Source organism: Struthio camelus, chromosome 5 (assembly GCF_040807025.1).
Source record: "Struthio camelus isolate bStrCam1 chromosome 5, bStrCam1.hap1, whole genome shotgun sequence".
Taxonomy (NCBI): Eukaryota; Metazoa; Chordata; class Aves; order Struthioniformes; family Struthionidae; genus Struthio; species Struthio camelus.
This window is the reverse complement of record NC_090946.1, coordinates 42,054,389-42,081,600: the sequence shown is the minus strand read 5'-3', so window position 1 is coordinate 42,081,600 and position 27,212 is coordinate 42,054,389. Positions and strand designations below refer to the sequence as shown.

At 41.6% G+C, this 27,212-nt stretch overlaps 1 protein-coding gene across 6 annotated transcripts in view; it reads left to right on the top strand.

The window, feature by feature from the left end:
* The window catches only part of SPTBN5 (spectrin beta, non-erythrocytic 5), a 106,818-nt gene that overhangs the window by 16,288 nt on the left and 63,318 nt on the right, over positions 1 to 27,212 (top strand). For all 6 annotated transcript variants that reach the window (XM_068945960.1, XM_068945961.1, XM_068945962.1 and 3 more), the window contains exons 11-33: positions 20 to 173; positions 1,091 to 1,291; positions 2,441 to 2,647; positions 4,067 to 4,258; positions 4,982 to 5,134; positions 5,692 to 5,822; positions 7,540 to 7,791; positions 8,442 to 8,729; positions 9,230 to 9,476; positions 10,333 to 10,472; positions 11,527 to 11,626; positions 12,917 to 13,087; positions 13,180 to 13,344; positions 14,038 to 14,264; positions 15,120 to 15,306; positions 16,572 to 16,772; positions 18,181 to 18,297; positions 19,552 to 19,715; positions 21,044 to 21,176; positions 21,994 to 22,139; positions 23,243 to 23,357; positions 25,347 to 25,457; positions 26,626 to 26,805. In XM_068945960.1, the coding sequence (XP_068802061.1) occupies positions 20 to 173; positions 1,091 to 1,291; positions 2,441 to 2,647; positions 4,067 to 4,258; positions 4,982 to 5,134; positions 5,692 to 5,822; positions 7,540 to 7,791; positions 8,442 to 8,729; positions 9,230 to 9,476; positions 10,333 to 10,472; positions 11,527 to 11,626; positions 12,917 to 13,087; positions 13,180 to 13,344; positions 14,038 to 14,264; positions 15,120 to 15,306; positions 16,572 to 16,772; positions 18,181 to 18,297; positions 19,552 to 19,715; positions 21,044 to 21,176; positions 21,994 to 22,139; positions 23,243 to 23,357; positions 25,347 to 25,457; positions 26,626 to 26,805 (3,982 nt within the window). The remainder of the gene's footprint in view (positions 1 to 19; positions 174 to 1,090; positions 1,292 to 2,440; positions 2,648 to 4,066; positions 4,259 to 4,981; positions 5,135 to 5,691; positions 5,823 to 7,539; positions 7,792 to 8,441; positions 8,730 to 9,229; positions 9,477 to 10,332; positions 10,473 to 11,526; positions 11,627 to 12,916; positions 13,088 to 13,179; positions 13,345 to 14,037; positions 14,265 to 15,119; positions 15,307 to 16,571; positions 16,773 to 18,180; positions 18,298 to 19,551; positions 19,716 to 21,043; positions 21,177 to 21,993; positions 22,140 to 23,242; positions 23,358 to 25,346; positions 25,458 to 26,625; positions 26,806 to 27,212) is intronic.

Here is a 27,212-nt window from a genome sequence, read left to right as displayed (position 1 = left end):
GTTTCTTTCTCTGTTTCAGAAAATCTCAGCTGGAGGAGGCCTTGAAGCTTTTTGAATTCTTCCGTGACTGCAAGGAGGAAGAATTATGGATTTCTGAGAAATGGAAGCTAGCAAGAACAACAACATTAGGGAAAGATGTCAGCCAGATTACAGCCTCCATTCAGAAACACAAGGTATCTTTCTTACTGTACTGGTGGTCTTTTCTTAGCACTATCACAAGATTTTAGAACATCTATACTCTTTGGTTTAGTCAGTACAGCACTTACAAGAGCTGTCACACCGCTCTTTATCTCAAATGTCAGGACCAGTGTCTGGACCCCTAAAAAATGTATAGGATGGGGATTTTTCCCAGGAGGGGAATAAAAGAGCAAGGAAGTCATATATTTGATACCGGACTGGAAAATTTGGCCTGAATTGAAGATCAGTGGACTACATATTAGCTTACATTGGTGAATGGAGGGGGAAAGGTTGTAGTTTTTGTTTTTCCCACTCATCTTCCCTGGCTGAGAGAGATGGCAGACTGTGGGGAAAGAAAGAGATGGTGAAAAAAAGGCTGGTTACTGATATCAGCAGGCCGGATGGGAGCCCCATGGATGGTATCGTGCGAGATGCCTAGGAACCTGTTACAGCTTTCCCTAAGAGCTTGCTGCGGGCTAGTGTCAAAAGTTCAGCTACGCAAACTACTGCTTTTTTATGGCAAAGGATCATTCTAAACAAGCAAAGCGGCCTGTAGAGTTGAGAATTCAGTGATCAAACTGAAACAGGAGCCTCTTCTGTAATTTGAATATGCATGTGCGTGCATCTATTTGTGTATGCTACTTCCGGAAGGTGTAAGGCAGCTGGATTGGTGGACAGCAGACAAGTATCTCTCTCAGAGCAGCAGACATCATGTCAAAGGCAACAAGTAGGACAGTAACCTGGGTGAGGAGGGGAGTTGTCTCATGGCTCAGGGAAGAGTCTCAGGCACAGGTAAGGCAGAGGACTCTTAGAAAAGTCTGCGTTATAGTGGCTGACAATAAGATCCCTGCTTTGCTCTCAGCTAGTGGTGAGTGAGTGACTTGTGCTCACGCATCTCCCATCCCTCTGCTAGGCTCTCGAAGCGGAGTGCAACTCCCACAGGGCAGTTTGTGCAAACGTAGTGAGGAGGGGCTGGGAGCTGAGCCAGAAGAACCACGCACACAAGGAGGACATCCTGAGGCAGACGGACAACCTCCAGAAGCTGTGGCAGCAGCTCCAAGATGAAGTGGCTGATCGCAAAAGCCGTCTGCAGGCAGCAGCTCTCATCAAACAGGTCAGCGGGGCTTCACTGTGGCGTGCGACACTGGGGACACAAACACGGTTCAGTTCTGCCGTGTGCCCCTGCAGGCAGGGCAACAGGGGAGGAAAACTTCAGACTTCAAAAAGAGAGTGCCAGCGGTTCCAGGCTCATGCCAGCTGCAAGCTGACCAGGCCGTGGAGAGGAGCGGTTTGTGCCAAGGAGGCTACCTCGGCTGGTGTTTGTTCTCAGTTAAAAATGCTAGTGGAAGGCGCTCACGTAACACTGCTGATGCACAGTCTTTTCTGAGGGATCTCGGTAGCTCTGTGACATTTTTCTGACATTAAAAAAAACCCAGCAAAACATACATGTCATAAGGCTTGGATCCGGATCATGAATTTCCCAAAGCCTGGGAAATGCTTGAGCCTGCCATGCTGATCTGCACAGCTCTCTTGCACATGCGAACATTCGCACAGCTGCAGACAAAGAGCTCCTTTAAAATCAGCATTCACAAATTACCTATCAGTACCTCAGATATTCTTATAATTACCTCTTTCCTACTTTTTTTGCTCGGCTTCATAACATCATTATTATGTTGTTTTATTTTCTTTTTTCTTTTCCCATCACTACTACTGTGGGTTTTTGCTGTTATGCTTTTACTCTGTATCACAATATCTTGTTTTGTTGTGTTTTGGGATTTTTAACAATCACAGCTAGGCAGAGGCAATGCATGGAAAAAAGAAGAAAGTTTTTATTGTAGACTCTGAACTGATTGTTCATTGTTAGGTTAGTCTTTGCAACCTTTAGAAAATAGCTGTTGCTGAAATTGCACAACGTCTACTGTGAAATATCTTATATTGCCACTATTGAGCAGCATAAAGGTTTAGTTACTTAAGTAGTTTCAGCATAACGGTTTAGTTACTTAGGTACTTTCAAAGAGTTATACGAGGCAGTGCTTGAGTCTAATTTATGCACAGTGATTGTCTGACTTACCATGAAGTATATTAAGGATTTAGAGCTCTAGAGCCACCTTTTCATAGCTTACGCAACACCTTGAAGTAACCTCATAGCTGCAGTTCTAACGGAATGTCTACCTTGCTGAGGCTGGTCTTCAAAAGAGGAAGGAGGTTCATATGAAGCTTCCAGGATGAAACCCAGTGTTTTCTTCTCCTGTGCTCCCTTCAGTATTTTGCTGACATTGATGAAGCAAATTCATGGCTGCAAGAAAGACAGCCTCTTCTGGTCAGCAAGGACTATGGAAAAGATGAATCCAGTGCCGAAGCGCTGTTGCATCGGCACTTGCGTCTGGAGAAGGAGATTGCAGCCTACTCCTCGGAGATGAGACGCCTGCAAGAACAGGCCAACGTTGCGGCAGAGCAAGCACCAGCTGCAGTAAGTAGGCGAGGGCTTGTGTCATATTTTGTTCCTTTGTTTTGAAACTACTAGAGTTGGCTAGAAATTTCCCACAGAATATTTTTTCAACTGGAAAGTGGTGTTCTGATGTTGTCTGAACCTTTTTCAGTAAGGCATCGATTTCAACAAAATTTTCATTTGTAAAACAGATTGAAGAAAAAGCTTGTTAAGTTTGAATCAATACATTTCAGAACGGAATATTCTATGTTTTAAAATTACTTTGGCTGTGATAGTTTTCTAATTTTATATTATACCTTATAAAATGTTTCTGAATAATGCAAAATATTTTACCAGAACAGAATTTTCCATATGACCTAAAAAAGAGTCTTTTTTTTCCTCTTAATAATTCAGTAGAAAATTTGATTTAGAATTGAAGAAAATTTTACATGACAGGGAAGTTCATTGGCCACTTTTAGCCCACCTAGTTAGTGTTCTGTGATTTGAGATTCAGACTTCTTGCTATAATAGGCTGATAAACAGTGAAATCCTAGAGATAGGCTCATCTATATTATTCCTCTTTATTGGTCCTCACAAATCCCTCTCACTCTTTACTTTCACAACGATATTCATTTCAACCAGCTATAGAAAGCAGACATTTAATCAAAATAGCCTTACAAATTCTTTTGGAATCCTAATGTAGTGAACAGCAAAAATTCATCCCATGCCAAGATAACTGTTTAGGGCACATGGAATGAAGTCAGCCTCTGCAGATGCCTCCCTTTTTCACTGACTAGAAAGGGAACTTCTTACTAGAGACCAGCTCATTAGACAACAAAAGTCAGGGAAGATGCGTAACATTTCAGACCTGTCTAGGTTTGTTTCTTTCAGATTCCTGTGATATATAGTCAAACCAGCTGGAGAGCTATGAGCATCACTTTGGGACTTTCATTTGCTTCATGATTCCGATATTCATCGTTATTGGAACAAAAATTGTTTTGCTCTGTTATTATACATGAAAAAGCATGTGACTGCTGGTGTCAGTGTGCAAATAAAAGCATTTATTCCCTAGGGCACTCTGTAGGCCTTGAAACTACAAGTAATCAGATGTTGAAAATATCACAAGTAGAACGGTGAGCCTAGTGGATTCTACAATTTGTTGGCAATTTTAAAAATTAAGACAAGTTGAATTTGACCTAAAATGAATTTTTTTGGAGAATCAGAACATTTTAAACTGAGCTAAAGGAAATTTCTTTAACAGAACTGAAATGTTTTTCAGTTATTCAGTTAATTCTTTCAGAATAAAAAAGAAAATAGGTTCAAACTAATGCAGGAAATGTTTTATTTAAAAGGTCAGAATGTTGTAATCTGAACCAGAAAGTCTGAATTTCCTTTCTAAATAATTTTTGTATCCAAATTAGAAGTATTCAGACACTGATTCTGTTAAACTTTGCTTTACAGATGGTGAAGATGGAAGCTCCAAGTGACTTAACTCAGAAGACAACTAAGCTATCATTCAGTCGAACCTGGGCTACATCTGACACTTCGTTTCCTGGTACTCCCAGTCAAGATGTTCATTTTGTTCCAGAGAACATCTGGAAGACCCAAGAGGAAATAGACTCACTTTATGAAAATCTGCAGAGCATGGCTGAGGTATGATATCCCTGCCAATCTTTTGTGCCTCAACAAAAGCTGTGCCTCATCTTCTCTTTTTTAGTTCCAGTAATGTGCCTCAGTCCTGAAAGAGGTGGCTACCGTTCAGGGTGGAATTTCAAGGGCTGAGATTATCATTGAAGTTTTATGTCAAACTGCGTCAGAGCCTGTCTGTTCGCTTTGTATTGGCAAACTTTCCATTTACCTTCCAGTCTTTATATTTCTGGAAGAGTAGATTCTTTGATATAATCTTCGTTTTTCTAATGTTTGCTTGCTGCAGCTGAAGGCCTGTGCCAGACTAAAAAATATTTTGTCTTAAGTCTATGGGCTGTCATGCATGATATGAGAAAATGAAAACAATTGTAATCTGCATTCTGCATTTACTATCTTTCATTCTGACCTACTGCAATGCTGCCCAAAAGACCAGGAAAAATATCTTATAAGGGTTTTTACATGTTCCCAAGATTACTGAGGTAAATCTTCAGTAAGCAGCATGCAACACTTGTGGCCTTGCTGTTTGTCAGAGGCTGAGCACTCTCTAATGGCTTTCCCTATGCTTTTAAACCACTGTTGCTCTGGGAAGAAGTATTCTAAGACCTTCAGGTTCTCTTTCAGTAATATCAGGCAAAATGATATGGTAGTTTATTTATACACAAGGATCCTTTTTCTTCAAAAGGCAAGGTAGTTATTACAACAATACTTAAGTTTTCTTCTGCTTTGCAGGACAGAAAGAAGACTCTGGAGGACACGATTGGATATTACCGTTTCTGTAGTTCATGTGAAGAATTTCAGGCATGGATGAAAGAAAAAGAGAACATTTTCCGGACTCTTCGACCTCAAGCAGACAATGTGGAGGTCATGCAGCAGAAATACCAGGTACCCCTTTTCCCTGCTCACAGGTGACACCTTGTAAATCACACTGACTTTAGAAGAATGGAGGAAGCTGATAAGTGAACTCTTGAGAGTCTTTTTATTAATTACACTTCAAGCTATGGGGTTGTGTATAGAGCGGTTGTTCCTTTAGTATAAACAATGCCAAGTTTATTGAAGTTGATGTAATCATGCCGCTTTAGCTCCTTTTGTGGATACTTATCATGGCACAAAAGGACTCTTTTTGTGGTTTCTTTGGGAGGCTTTAAAACACAAGAAGAAAAAAATCCTGCAGTGCACTTGCATCACAGTGGAGTTAGATGTATGTGCATAGACATATTGTGCAAGCCTGGAGTAGGTCAGAAGGGTTAAGAGGGAACTACACGTGTAGATCTGTATTGTGTCAGCAGATAGGTAAGTGAACAAAGAGAGGTAAGGTGCAGAAGTCAAACTATATGACATGCAGAAATAAAAGATGAGTGAACATGACAGATTATTGAGCATTTTGTCCCCAGAGTTGGAAAAATCTCAAGTTCTGCATTCTTGTATCTTTTCTGTTTTAGAGCTTTTTAGTGGAACTGGCTGCAGGGAAGGACCAGCTGGGAGATATTGAAAAATTAGCTGGTAAATCTGCAACAAGAAATCCCAGCAAATATTCTGAGATCCAAGTTTGGCTGAAAGAGATCAATAGCAGGTAAAGGTGCTACTGGTAAAATGGAGATTGTCTCATGGGAACAACTGCAGAACTGACCTTTCATGCCTGATTTGAGCTACACTGAGAAAACATCAGTCTGATAGATTTTAACTCCCAGAATTTGCCTAAAGTTTGAAAAAACAGGTCTTTCCAAGGGGGCATTTTTGCATGTGATTGAAGTTTACTGTTTTCCACTGCAGCTCTCTTCACCAAATACAGAATGGAAAAACTTTCCCATTAGTTGCTCAGCAAGTTCTAAATCCAGCAGTTTGCCAAGAAGTAATAACAAATGTTGAGTTTTTGCATTAAAGCTCAGTGAGCTCTTTGTGCACATGCTCTACCAGAAATGTGACATAAAGGAAGGGAAAGGCAGAGATAGCCTAACTGTAGTTTCTTCAGACAGCTGAAGATCCCCTTTTCTACATGAATAGCTTGCATAATGGATCAGACTCTCCCATATTAGACACTTACACATAGCCTGATTTGATATGCATAAATCCTGGTAATGAGTTCCTAAAATAGAAGTGGAATCAACCTAAGGATGCTGTTGGACACCTGTGCGAAAAGGACGCTAGAAACAGCCGCTGTGGCTGAATGTTGCCCTGACGTACTGATCAGGAAGGCTCTTTTTGTCCTCTCTTCCCCTTTGATCTTCCAATCCTAGATGAATGGCTGGAAACAGGTGAAATACAATATTTGTTAGGTGAGATGTCAACTGTCAGGGCGCTATGCCAGCCAGTAGCTCCCTGCAGACAGGGGCCGGTACTGGTGGGAGCTCCCGGTGGGGCAGGGCTGGGCCATGAGGGAGCAGGGCAGAGCAGCCTGCTGCTCCTTCAGGGAGAGGCCGGCAGGAGCTAGGGAGATAACGGGGATGAGAGGGATATCACCATCCACAGCCCACCAGTGAGTGGGGCAGGGCCAGGGGTGGCAGCCAGTATCACACAAGAGTCCCCATCATTGTGGCAGCCTGTCTCCAAGGTCCCAAGCGGGAAGGGGGCAGCCCTCATCTGCGTAGCTCTAGGTTGGCCCTGAGTGCCCCACAGCCAGAGCTCCAGGAGTGGGGGATGCTCTCAGGGCCCTGACGTCAGGATATTTAAACTGCAGCAATTTGCAGTGTGAAAGGAAGCACAACATGAACCCGCTTGCAGAGGACAGTGATGGATTCAGAACAGTTCTGTCTGTACTGCACTGCAAGGAACTGATTTGGTTGCTTAGATGTCAGGTCTAGGATGCCCTTTGTAAATATTGAAAGGAACATCAAACCCTGCCTGACTGCACCAAGTATGTTTGATACCTGCTGAATACATAGTCCTGGTACCACTCCACCCAGCTGGACCTATAAGGCACTGCCAGATCCTGATTTTGACCAGTATTATTTATTTGCATTGCGTCCAGAGTTTATTGGTCACCTGAGCAGGGTTGCTTTGTTTGAGGTGAAATTCACTCTGAGGTTGAGGGCGAACACTAGTGTTCACCCTCTCAGCCTGCTTAAGTAATGATGAAATCTATGCAAGGCTTCATCTGAACAGAAAAAGGATGTAGCATACTTACTTCCCTTTCCTTCCTTGCTTCCTTGATTTTGGCACAGAAACAAATCTCATCCTGGGTAAAACTGTACAACAAAGGCTATGAACTGAACTTGTGTCCTTTAGGTGAAGGCAAGTTTTATGGTAGTGGCTGAGGCTAGATGCAAGTAACTGGGTTTTTTTTCTCAAAGGTGGGAGCGCATGGAATCTTTGAAGGAGGAGAAGGGCTCGGAGCTAATCGGGGTGGCGGATGTGAAGACTTTTCTTCAAGATTGTCAGAGCATAGGGGTGCTCCTGCAAGACAAGATGGTTCAACTCACAGGTCTGGAACCTGGACACTCACCTGCTGGGCTGGAGTCAGACAAGCGCAAACTGTCTGCAATTGAGAGAGAGGTCCTAGTGATGGAGAGAAAAATTGAATACTTGAGGAGTGTAGCTAAATCGTAAGTAACCTGCTTTTCTTTTCTATATTCTTTGGTAATTATCTAAGATCATGTTGTAAATGATGGCTATAACAAGAATGAGGAATTTATGAAGTCTCTGTCTAGCACTGTGAAGAACTCCCTTGCCCGCTGGAGAGCAATCTTTCCCGAGTATGTCTGGGAGATTGGCTAAGTGATTGCCTCCAGACTTCACTATTGTAAGAGAAATCTGTGAATACCACAGGATTGTGCCTCTAACTAACAATTTACCTCTGCTAATGGGAGTTATTTCAAAATTCTGAACCGGATCCTGCTTAGACCCTGAAATACAGCAATCAGAGGAAGCAAGGATAAAGGAAGAAATACAGCAAATAATTGTGCTCTGCAGTTTGAATTTGAAATTTGAATTTAAAGCGCGCTATTTGTTTAAATCTTCTGTGTATTTACAATGGGAACGAGCCACTAAACTACAAGGGTATTACCAGTCTTTTGATGGGATGCATTTTCTGCAGGTATGCTGATGTTTCTTGCTAGCGTACAGCATTTGGTGCCTTAGCTGACTTTAATGGAACTACAAATACCCAGATCCATGGCTTTTAAAGAGCGCTAGTTTGAGCTCTAAATGCCTGAGGCTGCTCCTACAATTGAATGTATTTGATTTCTTGCTGCAGGATTAAGGACACCAACCCTGCAGAGAGCAGGGCTATCACGGAGCAGGTGGAAAACATGGAGAGGCTTCTGATAAAGCTAAAGTTGGATACGAAAAAGAAGTGGGACATTCTGCAGCAGGCCCGAAATCAGCAGTCCTTCCGGCAAGATAGCCGCAGGCTCCTCCTGTGGGCAGAAGGCATCAGGGAGAAGCTGAGAAGTGAAGAAATGGGCGTGGACATGGCTTCTGCAGAGCAATTGCTGAAGGAGCATCAGGACCTGCTGAAAGAAATTAGGTCTCAGAAGCAAAGGTAGAGAGATTCTATCAGAGCGGGCAGAGCGGGGTGTTACTACAACAGTATTGTGAAGGTGAAATGTGTCTATTGTACATAAATTGTATATGAAAGTGATGCTGAGGGTTTATTTAAATGCTTATGAAATTTAGCATGAAAAGGAGGCTGCTGAACACATAACCCAGTTAGCTTCTGCACATTTGGACATTTACTACGATGAGGGAGGCTATCTGTTCCAAAAATGGCAAAGCCTGTTTATGTGGACTTTCAAACCAAACAGGGAAATCTCACCTACTACCTCAGCATGTATCCCCAGAGCAAATGACCACTTGCAGTCTGTAGTCCATGACATTGGCTGGAACAAGAGAGAAAAGTAGGGAGGGAAGCTAAAGAAGAAAACAAATCTTATGCATTCCCTCAGTATGTGGGCATTACCAAGGGAGCAAGGAACTATGATGAAAGAGAATTCAGATTCTGTCATGCAATGAAATCTTGCTTTTCTTTCTGACTCTGGGAAGATTTGTGCAACTGGAAGAGCTAGGGCGCAAGGTAATCCACGAACAACCCAGTAACAGTAGGACCGGGGAGGTCCACCAGTCCATGGAGAGGCTGGCTGAGGAAAACAAATTGCTGGAGAAGATGTGGGAGCAGCGACAGAAAAAGCTGCAGGATGGCCTGGAATTGCACAAGTTCAACAGGGAGGCAGATCGCATCAATGCAGCCCTCTCCAGCCATGAGGCCTTTCTCCGGGGAGACGACCTTGGGGTAGGTGCAGCAGCAGCTCCTTTTTTCCCTCCCCATCCAGGGAGCCACAATAATTTTCTTAATTAGATCAGCTTACTCATTCTTATAGTCATGGCATATTTGGAAATCAGTCTTTTAGGGCGTGGGTTTTATGTTCTTATCTATCTCAATGAGAACTAGGCTCATTGTCTCTCAAAAACATTTAAAAAAACAGTAAGTGTTGTGACCCATTGCTGTGTTTGTGCATGTCAGCTGGTTGTATATACAAGTGGGTCTTTAGTTTGCTGGTTAACCACAGAAAAGGTTTAGCTTGAACATGAATAGTATTTTTTCAGTGAAATGGAATCCTGAGACGAAGGATGGAATCCTGACTTTTTTTAAAAATGAAGCTTTTTCTTTTCACTGAATGTTTTTAAGAACATTAAAGCAAATGAAAGGAAAAATCAAATGCCAGCAATAGTCACAAGATCAGTGGAGGAGGAGATTGTAGTGCCTCACCTTCTTTTATGTTTTCAGCTGAAACAGTGCGAGATTTTGGGGGCAACTAAATGGAATAAATATTTAGTTAATTATGGCCCTTCATATTGCTCTTCCCTAACTGTACCAGAGTGCTGGCCTAGCTTATGGAATGCAGATTTTCTTAAAAGATGAAAAAGGAACCCTAATAATGGAGTAATCATAAGGCAGGGGAACAAAATGCAACACAAACCTAAGCACACCTGCTGCTGGTTTACAACCCTGAATTTCCTTAGACATGTGCAAAATGTGTGGTATATCTTCCGCCTGAAAAAAAAAAGTAAGATCAAAAATTTTTTCATTGCTATAGAAACAACACACAACAGGAAGAACTTGATCAACTTTTCTTTTTCAAATGCAGGACCATGTGGATGCTGTTCGAAGCCTGCTAAAGCGTCACGAGGAATTTGAACGACTGCTGATGGTGCTGAAGAGACGAGTTGAGGCACTTAATGAGAATGGGGGGAAGCTAACAGAGAGCAGACACTTTTCATCTCGCATGTGAGTTCAGACTTCTTCCCCCTTTGAGTTCAAAGGGGGAACTAGATAAAACAGGGATTCCACAGCAGATGTTCAGCTGTGGTAAAACATCAAATGTAAATGTAATTAGGTGTGAAATGAAAAACTGTCTCTCAGTCAGGATTCAGCTGATCTCCAAACTGTTGTCTTCTGGGTAAGGAGGGAAAAAGGGAATTCTCAAAAAGATATAGATTTCCTGTGCTTTCAGGAGAAGTAAGAGAAATGCAGGGAAACGCTTTAGTTTAAAAGTGGCATTTGTCAAAGCACTAGAATAATTCTCTACATACAGTTCTAAGATTTCTTTAATGTAAACTCATTACATACCCACATAATTGAATTTTTCTTTCATTTATCAACATTACTTAGAATTAATATAGTGCTTGCTGTTAAAAAGTCACAGAGCACTGCGCAAGGAAATAACTCGTCATCATCGTATTATGGACCTGATTCACATTCACATTGAAGGTCCTTCATGTTATTTTGAAAAATGAATTGTCATCTGTGGTTCCTTTATCGTGTTAGTGCCACTAGAATCTAGTAAGGGGACTTCTGTATAAACAAGGATTAGAAATATAGGGTCACATTGGACCTCTTGGGTCAAAAAGACCACGTTCTTGTAATCACAGGTGATAATGTCTTGAAAATTCCTTCGTAAATTTCTAAAACTGCTCTTAAAATCAGATTTCTTGCTGCATTAGAAGACTATTCGCAGCTCCATTACACTTATATCACAGAGAAAATTATTAGTTAAGGTGGAATATTTGGGAAGGAGGAAAACCTAGGTGTTTAGTCAAACACAGGATGGCTACAAGTCTCTAATGTAATACAGCTATACAAAAGAAAAATCAGAGAAGTAGGCAAGCGGGAATTGCTTGTCTGACAAGCCAGGGTGGTCATGGAACAGGGCCATTTACCCCGTCCCCCTCTCAACAGATGCATTGAGCTAGATTCCAGTTATATCATATTCATGGCTACAGAATGATCACAGACACCCATATGACAGCTACTGCACTGGGCTTACTGTTTTTCTTGGTAGTATTGAAGAGCGAATGGCTACTCTCCAGCAAAGATGGGAACAGTTGGTACTAAGCAATGCACAGAGAAAACAGAGGTTGTTGGATTCCCTACAGCTACAGGTAAAAGGACTGATTCTGCAGATTTGGTCAAGCATGCGTGAAGTAATTTTACCCTTTGTCTTAACATGGGATGAATCTCAAACTGCTGAGCATTCCCAATGCAGACCAATTTATTTTTGAGTGTGAGACAGAGAATTTCACTTTCCAGGGAGGAGATGATGCACTCATGATAAGTCTTACAAAGCTATACCAAAATAAAAATGGAAATATTCAGTGAAAAATATCAACTGAGTATTTTATTTACTGGATAAGTTCATTCTGCTCAGTGCTTAATGTTGTTCTAGTCCTTAATCATTTGGCACAAATTAATGCTTCACTGTAGTTTAATGCAATTGGGAAGAATATATGAAGGAAGTGGTACTCCATAACCATCAATGGATAATCTCTCATTCACATTCTGGATTTGGAATGAAAGCTTTTCTTCTGAGAGATAAGGGCAGGTTATGCTACTATAGTGTTAACTGTGCATGCTCTCTTGTGCTTAATGAAATGGTGTTGTGTCATATTGTGTTATAACGGGAACAGCAAAAGTTAGAATACGATTAACTTTTTCTTTTTTGCATCTTAGTTTCATCTTTATCTGATCATAATTATTAATATGATTATTGTTTTTATTTACTGTACATGCAAAGAAAGATTTTGCGTTCAGGATTTGGTTTTCCGAGACGCTTTATCTGTTTACGTTGTATATGCAAACGTTGCAAGTTCCCTCTGCATCCCCTAGACTGCATTCATTATACTTTTTCACTCAGAGTGTTTGTGAAGAATTGAAGAAACGTTAACTATGATTCCTATTCTGGCCTATATAAGGACCTCTACAGGAAAATAGCCATCAAAACTGTGTAATATATAATTGGGATGGACGATTACCTTATACTAATTGTATGTGATACTTATACTAACTGTACTTTCCATATAGTTTGAGATTTTTGGCACAGAATTTAGCTTTCAGTGCTGAAATGCAAAGTTATACTGGAGGGATAGGCCACGTGTAATTGAAATATTCTATCAGAAATGCAGCCATTCATTGACAATTACAGGCAGCAGATTAGTAAATACGGTAAAAAGGGACTAAGATATTACTCTGGGGACTCAAGAACTTGTCAATGGTTCAAGATCGTAACTCACGAATTAAGAGTGTTGATTATGTAGAGCAGCGTTCATATGAAAATGTGTCACATTTCCTAACGCGTAGAAAAAAGTGAGGGCTTAATCCTTACGGCAAGGACGCACTGCAAACCCCCATAAAATTAGAAGTTAAACCTGTCTAATCCTGTTTGTTTCTGTAAGGAGTTTAATCGTGATGCTGCTGAGCTTTTGATATGGATGGAAGAGAAGTACAAGATTGCATCAGATGAATCCTATCGTGATCCAACAAATGTTCTGCGCAAACTGAAGTGGCATGAGGCTGCTGAGAAGGAAATGATGGCTAATGAGGAACACTTTGCAACACTGATAAAGGTGAAGGCAGTTTTGGACCTAAGCCTTCCATCTTGTCCCAAGCTCTATAGCCATTGATCTGCTCAAAACAGTGATGTGCTGTGTCTCTCCAGAAAGGAAATCAACTGATTCAAGATGACCATTATGCAGCAGTTTCTATCCAGAAGAAGATGTCAGAGCTACAGAAGAAGTGGGAGAAATTGTATGGCAAGATGATAGAGCGAGGCGACAAGCTGAGACAAGCTGGGCAGCAAGAACAGCTCATGGAACTGCTCCAGGTCAGGAGGTGGTGGGATGCATGGGGGAGGGATGGCTTAGGAATCTGGTTTCTCTGTTGATACGGAGTGTTCCTCACAAAAAAAGAGCAGGCACAGGGGTTATCATCCAGGCAAAAGTATATTTTAAGGTGTCCTAACATCAGACAGATTGCTGGACTTTGTCTACACTCTCAAGAGAGAAAACCCAATATAAAGCTGACCAACATCATTCTAAAGCTTTGAGCAGAGTAATAGTGCCAGTACAGCACCAAGACACAAAGCTGCTGAGCTCAGGCTCAGCACTGCACCTGTGTAGCCATCCTGCCAATGCAGGAAACCAAGGAAACTCTCTGCACGGTTCAGCACTGTGCAAAGGTACCTGCTTGCTCGAAGTCAGTTTGGGGATTACAGGCACAGCACTGCATTAAGTCTATTGTCATCCAGGGAAATTGAATGAGAGGAACATTATGCTATGAAGCTGTTCCCAGATACAAGCCTTTAATGGAACTGCCGTTGTGTTTTAGCTACAGTTTTGAGCCTTTGAACATTGTTTCATATTATGCCATTTAAGATAGTTCAAAGGGATGGATTTGGAACAGTGTTTTTGAGTGGCCCAGAAAGAGGAGCACTCAGGAGTCTATCGTGAGAGGGCCTGAGTGAAAGAAAATGATGTTGTAAGGTCAGTACTATTGTGCTGTGACCTTCTCCTGGTAGGATGCTAAAAAGAAGATAGAGAAAATTGAGAAGGTTCTTCAGGAGTCAGAAACAGGCCATGATTTGCGCTCCAGCCGTGATCTTCTCAAGCAGCACAAGCAGCTGGAAAACGAGACACGTGAGCTGGCAGAGAAAATGAACTCTATTGTGTCTCACGCAAGGAAAATGGCCACCAATCACTTTGACTCCCAGAGGATTCTGGATGAAACACAGAAGTATCTGAAAAGGTGAGGTGCCATTCTCTTTTTGTCTTCATCTCCATGACAAGTTCATAAGTCAGTAGTATTTTTTGTTCTGCCTTCTAGAAAATGTCTTTCTGTTGATTAGGTTTAATCCATATTCAAGAATCATTTCTCCTCCCAGTTCTACCATAACTGTGCTTTGGTCTGCACCTACACAGCTGTCTGCTGACCCACCTCAGCCTTTATTATTGGATCTTACTTTCTGCTTGTTATGCTCCTTCTGCTCTAGTCCTTTGCTTACCCATAGGCCATCCAGCTGCTTGTTAAGTGATGCAGTGATCCAGAGTTCAATAGTGACTAGCTTCATTAAAACATCTCAGGACAAGCCTGGAACTTCAAAAGTGTAAAACATGTTTTTTTTCTGTTTGCATTTAGTGTTATCGCATAAGCCTACACCAAAAAGTGGGCTGCAATTCTCTTCCCAGCAGCGCTACTGAACTGACTGTAAACTAAGGCATTGGTAGCATGTTAACTTTATACCCCTTTATGTGTAGTCTTACCAAATGGAAGATGTTTTTGTTAACTATCCATTAGCAATATTGGTTGCAGCAGGATGCTCCGTGCAATGTCGTCAGCATTACAGCAGTGTACAGCCCTGCTCCCATTTCCTCTGCCTACTTTCCTTTTAAATGCGATACAGGTCTTATGTCAAATCCTCTTCATACTTGCCAGAAGCAGCCTTATTGAGAAGTACAGATAGCACTAGCTATTGAAATTTAATTGCAGGCAGGTGCCCAGTGTTTTCTAATCTGCACAGTGGGATCTCAGCCTAATTCCTTCGGAATTAGGGAATCAGAATAAAGCTTTGTTTTAACATATATCTTAATGGATGACCCTCAGATTTGAGTCTTTGCAAGTACCTCTTGATGAGAGGCATAAATTACTGGAAGCTGCAGTGGATCTCTATGAGTTCTATCACTATCATGACATGGAGCTGAACTGGATTAACGAACGACTGCCTATCGTCCATTCTACCAACTATGGGAAGTCTTTGGATGTGGCTCAAAGCCTGCTGCAAAAACACAAGGTAACTCCTTTAATCAGGTGTGTTGTAGCGTGATGGTGCACTATACTTCATCTCAACTTGCAAACCAGCAGCTGCAAGTTCTCCTTTGCCTCTAGGGAGGCTGCTGTAAGCAAATCCTAGTGCCAGACTCTCATTGAGGTATGATCCCAGCACTAGCTCATTTAAAATGGTTCCAGCAGACTGAGACAAGTCTGCGATGTGGTGGTGATTTTCATAGCACAGATGGAATTCCTGTAGGAACTGCAAAATTTATCATGTTTTACAGTATTCATAGTCTGAGAAAGTTTGTAGCTCTTCCCATTAAAAATGCATTAAAAAAAACTCACATGAAGTGTAAAGAATGTTTTTTTTCTTTGGTGCAGTGGTCTAGGTAGAATATTTTAGCCCTTATATGCTCATCCTATTTTAATCCTGTACTTACTGCTCTCATGATGCAGGCAAAGTCATCCTGAGCTATGTGCATGCTAGATACTGTAGGACCGCATAGAACTGCTATTCAATGTTTATTTTAGTTCCACAGTTATTTGTAAGATGTTTTGAACAAGCCACAGTCAATGTATGTATAAAGACAGGTTAACACTGATTTCTGGAGAGTCTGGCTCTTTGTAGAAGCTCCTCACAGACAGAGAGGCAACTCAGAGCTGCCCTGCACCATTGGCAACACTGACTTTTATAGCTGCTGGATTGCAGGTTCCGTGGGAAGGGGCATAGGACCAGTGGAGGTTTTATGGAGCAGGAGTTGGGAGTCTAACGACATTCATGGTAGCATGGTACTGTTAACAGCATCTCTCTTCCCACTGTCCTCCAGCTCATTTGACTTCTGGGATATTTCCTTTTCCCACCAGCAGCCCAAAATTCTTTTCTGAATCCCCCACCTCTGCCTCCCATCCCTAGTTCCCCTGCTCCATCTCCTGAACCTCCCTGGCTGCTGGGCATGGGACATGGCAGGAGCACAGGAAGGTGTAGAACAGCCCAGAGCACTGGGCCAAGGACTTTGGTGGGGAGAACTTAAGGTGAAGGAAAGGTGAGGGGAGTTGTCACCATACAGACTCTATCTGCTTCCTCAGTGGGGCTGGGACAGGCTGTCCAGGCTGCAGCTGTTGCAGAAACAGGCAGTCTTTGTGTCCACTGGTTTGGACAGCTTCTGCAGTCTGCCCACCATCAGCAGCTGCCAGTTTTGCTTATGCCTAGAAGAGCATATAGAAATTTCTTTGTTCTCACATGCCCTTCCTTTCGTTCTCATCTTCCTCCTTTCTCATTCCCAGGAATTGCAGGCAGAAGTAAATGCCCACAAACAGCAAGTCCAGCGGGTTCTGGATAAAGGGAGGACAATGCTCGTGGGTCAGCACCCCTCGGCTCAGAAAATAAGTGAGAAATGCCAGGAGCTTGTGACTGCCTGGCAGGGTCTGGAGAAGGCCTGCGAGGAAAGGATGAAGCAGCTGCAGCATTCAGTTGGCTTCCAGGAGGTACAAATTGCAGCCAAGTGCTTACATAGTAGCTTCTCCAGACAAATAAAAGGACCAAAGTTTTAAAACAAATAACAAAACATCTTTAATCTCTTGCTCTGCTGGGACTGGAATTCACTTCAGATGCTTGACACCAAACTCATGGGAACAGAGGGCTGGTCTGCACACTGAATGCAGCCCCCAGCCTGGAGCTCATGGTCTAGAGGTGTGACTTGGATGCTGTACTCATCCCTTGATGGCTGGGTTTAGGACAAACACTTCTAGACCGAGTAGTAGCTCCTTTCTCAGTAGCCCTATATAGACTCAAGCTTTAACTGTAGTAGTACAGTGGGTCCTGAAATGGCCCTTCACACTGGAGTACTATGACAAGTAAATAAGAAACGAAAGGATCTCTTGCGCCGTCCAATCCCTGCCTGTTCTAGGCAACAATACCTTGAAATGATATTCAGAAACTGATAAAGCTATCAGTTAAACTAACTGATAAGGCCATCACAGACCAAGATAGGAATTTTGGCCCTACTATTTCAACAGGATAATGGACCATAAGTTTAGCCTGTTTTTAAAATTTGCATGCAAATATTTACCTAGCTAATCCAAATTTTCTGTCATTAGTGGGTCATTATCAATGCAGTTACCCAGCTGACACACGCAGTTTTGTAGACATAAGTAGCAGCTGCACAGAGTTTCAATATACAGCTAAAGTATGTTCCCTGGAGATTTTGGTCATCTCTGGCTCTTATTTCTTCCATCTGTAAAAACAGCAGTCCACACTACAGGCTTAATGAAGCCTGATTTTTATAGGTGACTTAAACTTCTCGGAAAGGGCAAGGAGAAATATCTCACTGACGTTCTACGGTTAGCGCCTACCCTAGTGAATGACATAAAGGAAGAGTCAAGTAAGGATACTGATGTGAACAAAATAAAAATGAGGCACCTAGAAACTTATTTCCAGAGCTTTGATGCCTGGAGAAGGCCTTAATTATCCTACACGGAAGTCTTCCACCTGTGGTCTCCTTCACCTGCATATGATTTGACAGAGCAAGAGTATGCTTAAAATCCTCTTAGTAGTTTCCAGTTTGTAAACAGATTCTATAGCTTAATTTTCCATTTAGAATAGTATTTTTCAGAGAGTTAAAAGCTAACTAATCCATCCCTAGCTTCATCGCTTAGGAGGAGTGACCTCCTACAGGTCACCTACAAGTTACAAGGTCACCAGGACTCCTACAAGTTAATTTGGTTACATGGAATGGTGGTTCTTGGGATTAAATATTCTTCATCTGTTATTCTATATGGCCTCACAGTAAATCTTACAGTGTGCCCTCCAGTTAGAAATTATCAAATCAAGAAAATGACACAAATATTATGGAAGCTGAGGGAGAAACTAATTCGCCTTCTCTTTGACTGATAGTTTTTAATGAACACCTCAGACCTGGAGGCTTGGATAGCAGAAAAACGTCCACTTGTGACAAGCAAGGAGTATGGTAAGGACGAAGATGGAACGCTGAAACTCCTCCAAAAACATAAGGTATTTCAAAACGCAAAGAATTTCAAAAGCTTTTTAGTAATCCTTGAAGAATTTAATAAGGAATGTTGAGAGTTGACATCCATGAATGAGTTAAAAAATTGAGTTCCTGTGTTGCTTTGGGAAAGAATTGCCTCTATCAGATTTGGATTCATGGATCCATTGATAAATCAGTGGTTCAAGAAAGCTTGGATCTTCTCAGTCCATGTGTCGTGCTCTGGAGCAGCAGTGCATCAGAGCTCCCTAAGGATAATGTACTTATGCTATGGGGTTCAAGAAACACACTATATCAAATAAGACCACTCACTCCAGTATAGTAGGGAATGGTGTTGACTGGCTACTAAACCCATATCCTCAAGACTTTCTTGAGTGAAAACACATGTTTGTGAGGTAGGATTTTGAAATATTAAGATAGGGTGACAATGCAGAGATCTTCTTTTCGTGGTGGGGCTGCTTTTATTCCTTCAGGAAAGCTTAAAGCTCAATGAATGTGTAGCAGGACTTTTCTCTCTCCAGTGGAAGCTAGGCCTTCAGTTTGATGCTATTTACACATACTACTAAACCTTGAAGAGATTATTTTTCAGATTTGTAGATAGAAAAAAATATTTCTTCTCTCCTGCATTTAAAAATCACTCCATTCCTCTTTCTTTCTAGTTCATCTATCTGAAAATTGGTGTCAAAGGATCTGTCTGCCTTTGTGAAATTTTCTGTTTCTGTTTCATTGGTACTTGAGTGTCCAGTCATCTGCAGAATATTTCACATTGACTTATGTCCATATCTGTATGAACTCATAGAAAAGATAAATTCAGCTTACTAATATATGTAGATAAAAAGTGATTGAGGAAAAAGGAGAACAGTAATTTTCTCATCGTAATTTTCTGAAGACAAAACTGACTGTGATCTGATATCTGCTTTTCAGTCACAACAGAGGCATGCAGAAGCTGTAATTTTGTCCTAGAATTGAAGATATAGTATTAGTCCAGGAATACCATTCTCCATCTAACAATATTTTTTTATCACTTTATTTGAATTAAGGTACAATTTATCCATCCCCCCCCCCCCAAAAAAAAAAAAAAAATTGATAGAAAATTATATAACGTTGATGAAATCTAGGAAAGCTAACATGCTTCCAAAAAGTTTTTCTCCTCTTTTAATGGCTCAGTGATCACGCTTGAGGTTAGTGCAAAAGTTCAAATGGTACAGATCTTGGGCAAGTGGCTCTCATTCACTCTTCTCTATTTGTCTTCTCTCTGCCAGGCACTGGAGCATGAGATTGCTGTTTACCAGACTTTGATGAAAGAAATGAGTGAAAGTGCCCAGCCTCTTTCTCTTGTGGGCTCCATTCAGTATGTTGATGTTGATGGCCCAAAGGACCAAGTTCACTCAAGACTCCAGGAGTTGCAGGAACTAGCAGCGGCAAGGTAGGAACTAGAAAAATATATATCTCAACTGACTCTCATATACACTGGAGAGTCCCTTGGATCCTAGGTTTGATTCAAAGCCCACTGAACTCAATAAAGGATATCTCCAGTTACCTCGCTGGGATTTGGATCATATTCATTTTCTCTTCTTTTTTTTAAATTGTACTTAGAAATTGCTTGTCTCTATGTTTGAATCCCGCACACTGCTGAGCTTGTTCAGGTAGTCCCACTTCATATTAGGGATTTGAAAGCCACAAAATTTCCTCGTTTCCCTTCATCATTGTCCTGTAAAGTGATTGGAGATGCTGGATTCTGACTAGCCTTCCTGCTATTTGGAATCTGTCATCAAAAGGAAAGAAACTGTTTTTGAAAGGCTTCCTTAGCATTGTTTGTAAATGTCTTGATTCATTACACAGCAGAAGAGAGATAATGACAGTTATGCTTATCTTTATGCCTAGTGACTGTGTCAGTATAGGAAGGCTTTTATCCTTAAATGAGTCATTTACATTCTGTTTCACTTCCATTGTGTTATTATTACAGTAAGATGTTTACAATGAGACAGTTTGCTTGTACCTGAGGTTTTTAAACACTTCTAGTTTGTTGTCCGGAAGGAACTTGAACTTTTTACTTGAACGATTTAGTTTTTTGTGCCACAAAAATTTCATTTAGAAAAGGGATGGGACTCAACAAGTGGAATAACAAATAAATGAGTCTGAAAACTGGAATATTTAAGTCCACAGGAAATGCTGGGTTTTTACCTCTTGCTTTTATTTTGGTTTACAATTAAAAAGGTAAAAGCATGGAAAAAACTCTTAGGAACGAAAGGTTCAGAAAAAGGAATAAATGTTCAGTCTATAAGTATCAATACACTTGAGGGTGTTGAACAGAGAACTGTTTTTGTGTTGTTTCTTGCTTAATGCTAACCTGGGTCTCATGGTGCCTTATTGGTGCTCTGGTTTGTATCTCCTACCTGTATTCTCCTTCGAGGTCTGGATTCTCTGAGCAGGCTACATCTCTTGGGATGAACATTTGTTATTCAAATAGAGGGAAGCCTGATTCATCTTTTCTGCAACATTTGCACAGTAAACAGAGACAGTTCAGCTAGGCGCTGTACTGTGCTGAGAAACTCAGCCAGCTGAGCCTGACCTGGCCAACTGCAATTGTCCTAGAGACATCTTTTGCAATCTGGAAAGCTAAAGTGAGACCTAAAGTGAGAATGAATTTCAGTAGGGAGAGGTTTGAGGGATCAGTAGGAAGAAAATTACTCATTGCCCTCCTTTTTAATTCCCTTAGTCTCATTGCATTGTCTTGTCTCCTTTTCCCAACAGAGGGAAGAAGTTGAATGAGACTCTTACCTTGCATGAATTCCTACGGGAATGTGAAGATCTGCAGGACTGGATCACTCAACAGAAACAAATGGCCAGCTCTGAAGACTATGGAAATGACTACGAGCATGTCTTGGTGAGTTTTTTGAATAACAGATTGAAAGTCAACTGAACTGTGTGGAGCAGGACTGCAAAAAGATTATAGCTTTAGACTTAGAAAAGCAGCATAAGAAGTAAGAAACTGGGAGGTGGGAAGAGAAAAGGGGGAGGAGTGGGCAAAAAGGATTGACTGGTAATGACAGGCAGGCAGTGTTGCCTAACTCTTACATCCTGTTATGTGGGGGCTAGAAAGAGGGCTGGACTACATGAAACAACTGCAGGCTGAAATGTCTACATCTTCAGAGATTCAGAACAACATTCTATTTTTAATAATCAGATATTTAAATGTGGTGTCCACTTTGGAGTTTTTATCACTGTTAATGTAATAAAATTGTGTGTGCAATGCTAAATGCTCATGTGTGGGCATCTACAGTTATACTTCTCAAAATCTTCATTTTAATCATTTATTTCAAAATATCTTCTGTCCTAAATCTTGGAACTGGGCTACAGCATTCACTTATTGTACTGAATGCACATTTATATTCATGATGTAAGCACATATCATTACTAATTGAAATTCATTGTACACTGAAAAAATGTGCTTGTTTCCATGCCCAGTAACATGATCCTGCCTCCTATCTGCCTCACAGACCTCATGCTTTTGCTACCAATCTGTAGATCATCATGGTCGTTGGAGGTAAAATCTAATCATTGACATCCTTCTCTGCAGTTTCTTCATCTCCAAATATGGTCAGCCTATTACCTTTCTTTGAGCTCTGTTCTGACAGCTGGGCAGTATATTTGGGAAAAGCAGCACTCAAAATGACTTCTTGTTGTTGTCTTTCCTTTGAAAGCAACTTTGTGCCAAATATGACACATTCCGACGCCAGTTGGAAGGAGCTGGGAAGAGAGTCGTGGCTTGCCAGCAGCAGGCAGAAAACTTGCTAAATTGTGGTCATTCTGAGTCCAGAGAAATCCGGCAGAAGCAGAAAGAACTAAGGTAGGAGACTTGTGCTAGTCCTATAACACTTTCTCCTTTCAGTTCCCTTGCAAAGAGGAGGAAGTGAGAAGAAATTAGAAAAGGGTAAGAAGGCAGTTACTCCCAATTCTCTAATTGCAAAGTGTGCAGTTTGTTCACTGACACAGAACTGCTGCATGCTTCATTTAAAAATAGACTACTATAATACAGACTCCATCTGCTTGCTGATTTGGCTTCTTGCAAATTGCATCAGAGGCGCTTTGCAAGCAAGGGGTCAATGAACTTCCTTTGCCCTTTGAAATAAGATCACCTAACTGAAGGGCTGGGAGTTTAGTTGCACCTTTATTGCTTCAACTTCTCGAGTTTGAATCCCATGACTGCTCTGTTGCAACCATTAAGATCATCTTTGCTTCTCATATTGTCTGGCACTCGTCCAAACAGGCCCCAAAGAGAAGGATGAAGAAGTAGTAGGGTCTGGCCTAGTCCTCATCCCAGTCCTCTACAAACAATCTCTCTGCTCCTAGTGCCACATCTCAAGAAGCCAGGGACCAGCAGCAGCAGGGGAGGAGAAGGTCTGCTGCCCCTTTTGGCAAATCCCCAAATCCTGTAGTGTCAGGTGTGCTGCTGGGCAGGTGCAGCGTTTGCTGACTGTTGTGAGCCTGGCAGTGGAAATCAACAGAGGGCCTGGGCTGGTCATCTGTTTGGTGTTTGGATCAGTGTGGAAGTTTTAGGGAGGCAGCCTCATGTAGGAAAGGAGTTGTTCCCCTCTTAGAACACATGTATGTGCTTCATCCAGAAGTCCGTCTGCCCCACTATCTTCCTCCCCTCCTCCCATGTGGCTGCATCAGGTTGTAGCATGTGAATCCTGAAGGGCATGTTGGAGACGGGCATCCTTATATAGGAGGCATCTGTGTAGGTACCTGGAGCAGAGAGGAGGACATGGACAGAATAAGACAAGGGACGTGTTCTGCCCCTCAGAGAATTGTTTTAACAGAACTTAATGGCAGGACTGAAAAACACAAAATAAGTGAAGGTCTTGTTTTTAAGCTTTCTTCAGACCGTTAATCTCACTTACTCCTATTTTGCATGTTTTACATGCTTCCTTTCCCCATACTCCTTTGTAGGAACTCCTGGGAGGAGCTATTGGAAATTACCAGATTACAAGGTGAGCGACTAAGAGATGCTGAAATGATTCACAAGTGTTACCAAGACCTGGCAGATGCTCTGGCCCATATTGAGGTAAAACACATGGGAGAAACCTCATATAGTGACAACTTTCATTGCAGCTTAATTTGTGGAGTATTCTTACAATTTTCAGCATGCCTGCTGCTGGCTTTTAGGTATTCTCAGTGAGAAACTGTGTCTTACTCAAAGTTCTCAAAAAATCCTGGGTAATCCTTATGCCTAAGTGGGCAGTTCATGAGACCACTGGTGAGACTAGGTGCAGTTAGAGTTGCTTATTTGTGGGAGAAGCTGAGTGACCAGGTCTTGAACTAAATTGTCTCATAGTGTAACATATATAGTAATGTTATTTCCAGTTATCAAGTCAGATTAAAAAACTGTTTGCTGCCTCACCGTACTCCTTCCTTTTACACCATTGGTCCTCTATGCACTGAAGAAAGAACTCTCTTGAAAAAGGCATTTGTTTGGATCACAGTGACCATTAGCCTGGAAGGGTGTCAGGCAATTATGTGGACCGATGTCAGAAGTAAGGCCGAAAATGAGTCCTTTTCCTGTGTTCCGGTGCCCAGTACTGACAGTAACTTCAAACAGTCACAGAAGGACAGGAGGAGAAATCCCAGTGAAAATTTTCAGGCTTCCATTTTATCTGCGCATCCCAAAGAATTTCATGGGAAACCACATCCTTGCTGTACTGGAATGTGTGATCACCCTAATGTAGGTGTATATAGGAGGAGGTGATCCAACAGAGTGTCAGCTGTGTGCAAGCCAACAGGGCTGTGTTAGGTTACAGGCAGTAGATTTTCTGCTTTTTTGCGCTGGCAGAGGCTGCCCTATTCAACTATGTTATTCCTGTTTTCTTTCCCTGTTGTAAATGGAAAAGCAGATGTCATATATTTCACTGTACATCAGCTGGAGTTTTAAGAACCTGGTACACATTTAACTTCCATATTTCAATAGTTAATTCTGTGGCTGTGACAAGTGACACTTCAGAAATACTCCAAAAAACAGCTTTTGGTTTATCCCTGTGCTGAATTTGGCTCAGGCAGTGACAATTTTCACTTCTTGCATCTCATCCTGTTAATAAGCTTCACATCTGAGTGAGAGAGCAATTCAGTCACCATGTCCATCCTTTCATGTGTCCCCTGATGAGACGTCTAGCAGGGAATGTCATATCTAATAGGAACATGGGACTAGAAGATACCTCTTAAGTGACTAAGTCCAATACTATCGTACCATAGGCAACCATACCATGCATCTCCTTGTATAGCCTTAACAAGATGCATTGTTAGTACCCCCAAACCCGCCCAAGAGTCTGTTACAGAAACGCTCTTCTCCAGTGTTTGGAAATGTTCTTCTAATTTTCACCTAAACTGACCTGAAGCAAACTTCAAACCGTTTTATTCTGGTGACGATGCTGTCCTCCAGCTGAAATGCCTTTTCTTTTTCCTTGCTGTGCTGCCAGTGCATGTCTGAATAGCAACTCTATGCCCCTCAGAACCTTTATTGAGCTAAATAAATGTTTAAGTCTCCTCTTACATGATGATCTCTCAGTTTCTCTCATCCTTACAGTAATCCTGCTTTGTGTATGTTGCTTTTTTAACCCATCTTTTCTAAGCAAGTGTAAGTAAATTTTTGTGTAAAGATGGTTGACAAATGGTCCACATGCATGCCAAAGAGTGGCCTGAGATTACTGATTTTTAGCACTACTGTAAGAGTTCAGCAATGGTTACTGCAATAGCTATTTAAGGTAGATTCCCAACTCGAGGCCTATAAGACTTTTTCTTGTATTGCCTAACCAAGAAAAGACTTGAAATTTGGTCTCTCACAGCCCAGCAGAGTAGTTTAATCACTGATGTACTTACCAGTGTAAGGACAGATGTTCTAGGACAGGTTTTTCTGGCTTCTCTTTTGAGTAACAAGTAAGGAAAGGTAGTCCTTACTTGTGCAGTATGAAGAACACTACTCAAAATGACTAAAGTAGAATTCTGATGCGCTTTGCTTGGAAACATTAACTAACAAAGCTTGCACTGATTTCTTCCTTGCTAGGAAAAATCCAAAAGTATTCCAGATGACGTTGCTAAGGACATGAGAGGTGTGCAAGCCCAGCTCCGCAACCATGTGGCCCTGGAGCATGAGCTTATTGGGAATGAGCAGCAGGTAATGAAAGTCATTCATTGTCTTTAACGTGTAGCCAAAATCCAGGTTTCCAGTACAACCATAGTAATAATTTGCTATTATGAACTTACCTCTAAGAGCCTGGAAAAGGCCAAGGGTCTTCCTCAGAGTCTTTTGCTTTTAAGTATGTTCAGGTCTGATGGAAATGATGAAGTGGGTCATTTAAAACCTTAAAAAGAGGGAACATGTTGTCATGAGTGTTGACTTTTGAAGGGATTCACAGGAATGCTTCTGATCACTGTTTGAAATGCATCGTTATACCAAGCTTTACGATTTGTTTACCCCCTAGTTCAAAGCATTTCAGGTAATTGCAAGGAAAAATCCAGAATCTGTTCTATGTGCAGAGAGATGCAGTATTTATTGAACATAAAATGAGTAATTGACTACAGGGGATTACAGAAATAAGGGTGGAGGAGCAGCCTGGGAACTTCAGCAGCTTTAGAGCGTTAGGGATTGGACTGTGAGAAAGAAGAGAAGGGTAGGGCTTGCTATACAAATTTATGAAAAACATCAGTTCATGGGAACAGCTATTGCTTAGAAAGCTTCCTCTTATAGAAGAGATGTGCTTAGCTTCAGCTAGACCAATAGAATCGTACAGTTTTCTCTTTATCCCTTTGTTTAATAAACGTAACTTCAGAGTTAGTACAGTCTGTGTTATATTGAGATTACTAAAGGAGTTATCCCACTATCACTTATCAGTGGCCTGATATCTTGGCCTTATGGCAGATAAAAATTGATCCCATCCGGTACTTGTTACTTTTCAAAGTAAAAGAGCATGAATGAAGAGAATGTAGTCGCAATTAGTCTAAACACCAGGGAAAACAAGGTATGGGTATCTATTCTTTGCATTAGTTTTGTAGTGGGGTTCCATTTTGGTAAATGGTATGGTAGAAAGAAGAAACAAAACCTTTCTGCCTATTTGACAATTGCCGTTGTGATGAGCCCTGGCAAACACTGGATGTCACTGTTATTCCACAGAACTGAAATTGGGGAAGCCTTTGTTTAAGCATGGGAAAACTTAGGTCTGAGAATGTTGCTTGAATTGTGGTGTCGTGTACAGGTAACTTAGCCTTTGTTGTCATTTTTGTGATGTTAGCTGGATCTTTATGACTCTTTCTTTCCTACCTTCTTCTTTCCTCCCTACGTGTAGCTGCAGGAGCTGATTCACTTTGCAGATCGTGTGCTGGCCCACTGCTCTAAGAAACAGGTGACAGACCTGAAAGCAAAGCAGCAGGCAATAGTGATAAACTGGAAGGCCCTGAAGTCTAAAGTGGAACTGCGCAAGGAACTTCTGGAACAAGCGTACAAGCTTTACCAGTTTCAAGCACATGTAAGCACTTCTGCCTTCTGTCCTTTGGCACACAGGGAAAGCTGCCTTCAGTGTGTGTCAGTCATGGGTGGACTTCCGAGCTGCAAAGGCTGAAGCGAATGGCTGCAGGGGCTGTCTGTGTTGCTCACCTAGTATTTAAGTGCTTGCAGCTATTTAGAAAGGTGTTAGAGGATGAGGATCTTTTGCCTTTCAGAGTAAGGGAAGCTTGTCCAATAGCGTATGAGTTATTCGACAGCTGTCAGAGGTGGTCATCCCTTTGCAGGAATAGTAGTAGATGGACGTAATTTTCAAAAGCCCTGCTTTATTCAGGGCATACAGTAATCTTTGCTTAACTTGCTTCATGAAGTGTGTCAAACACAGCTCACTGGTCTTTGCTGTGTCATAGCAGTAACCTCTTAAACACAGTG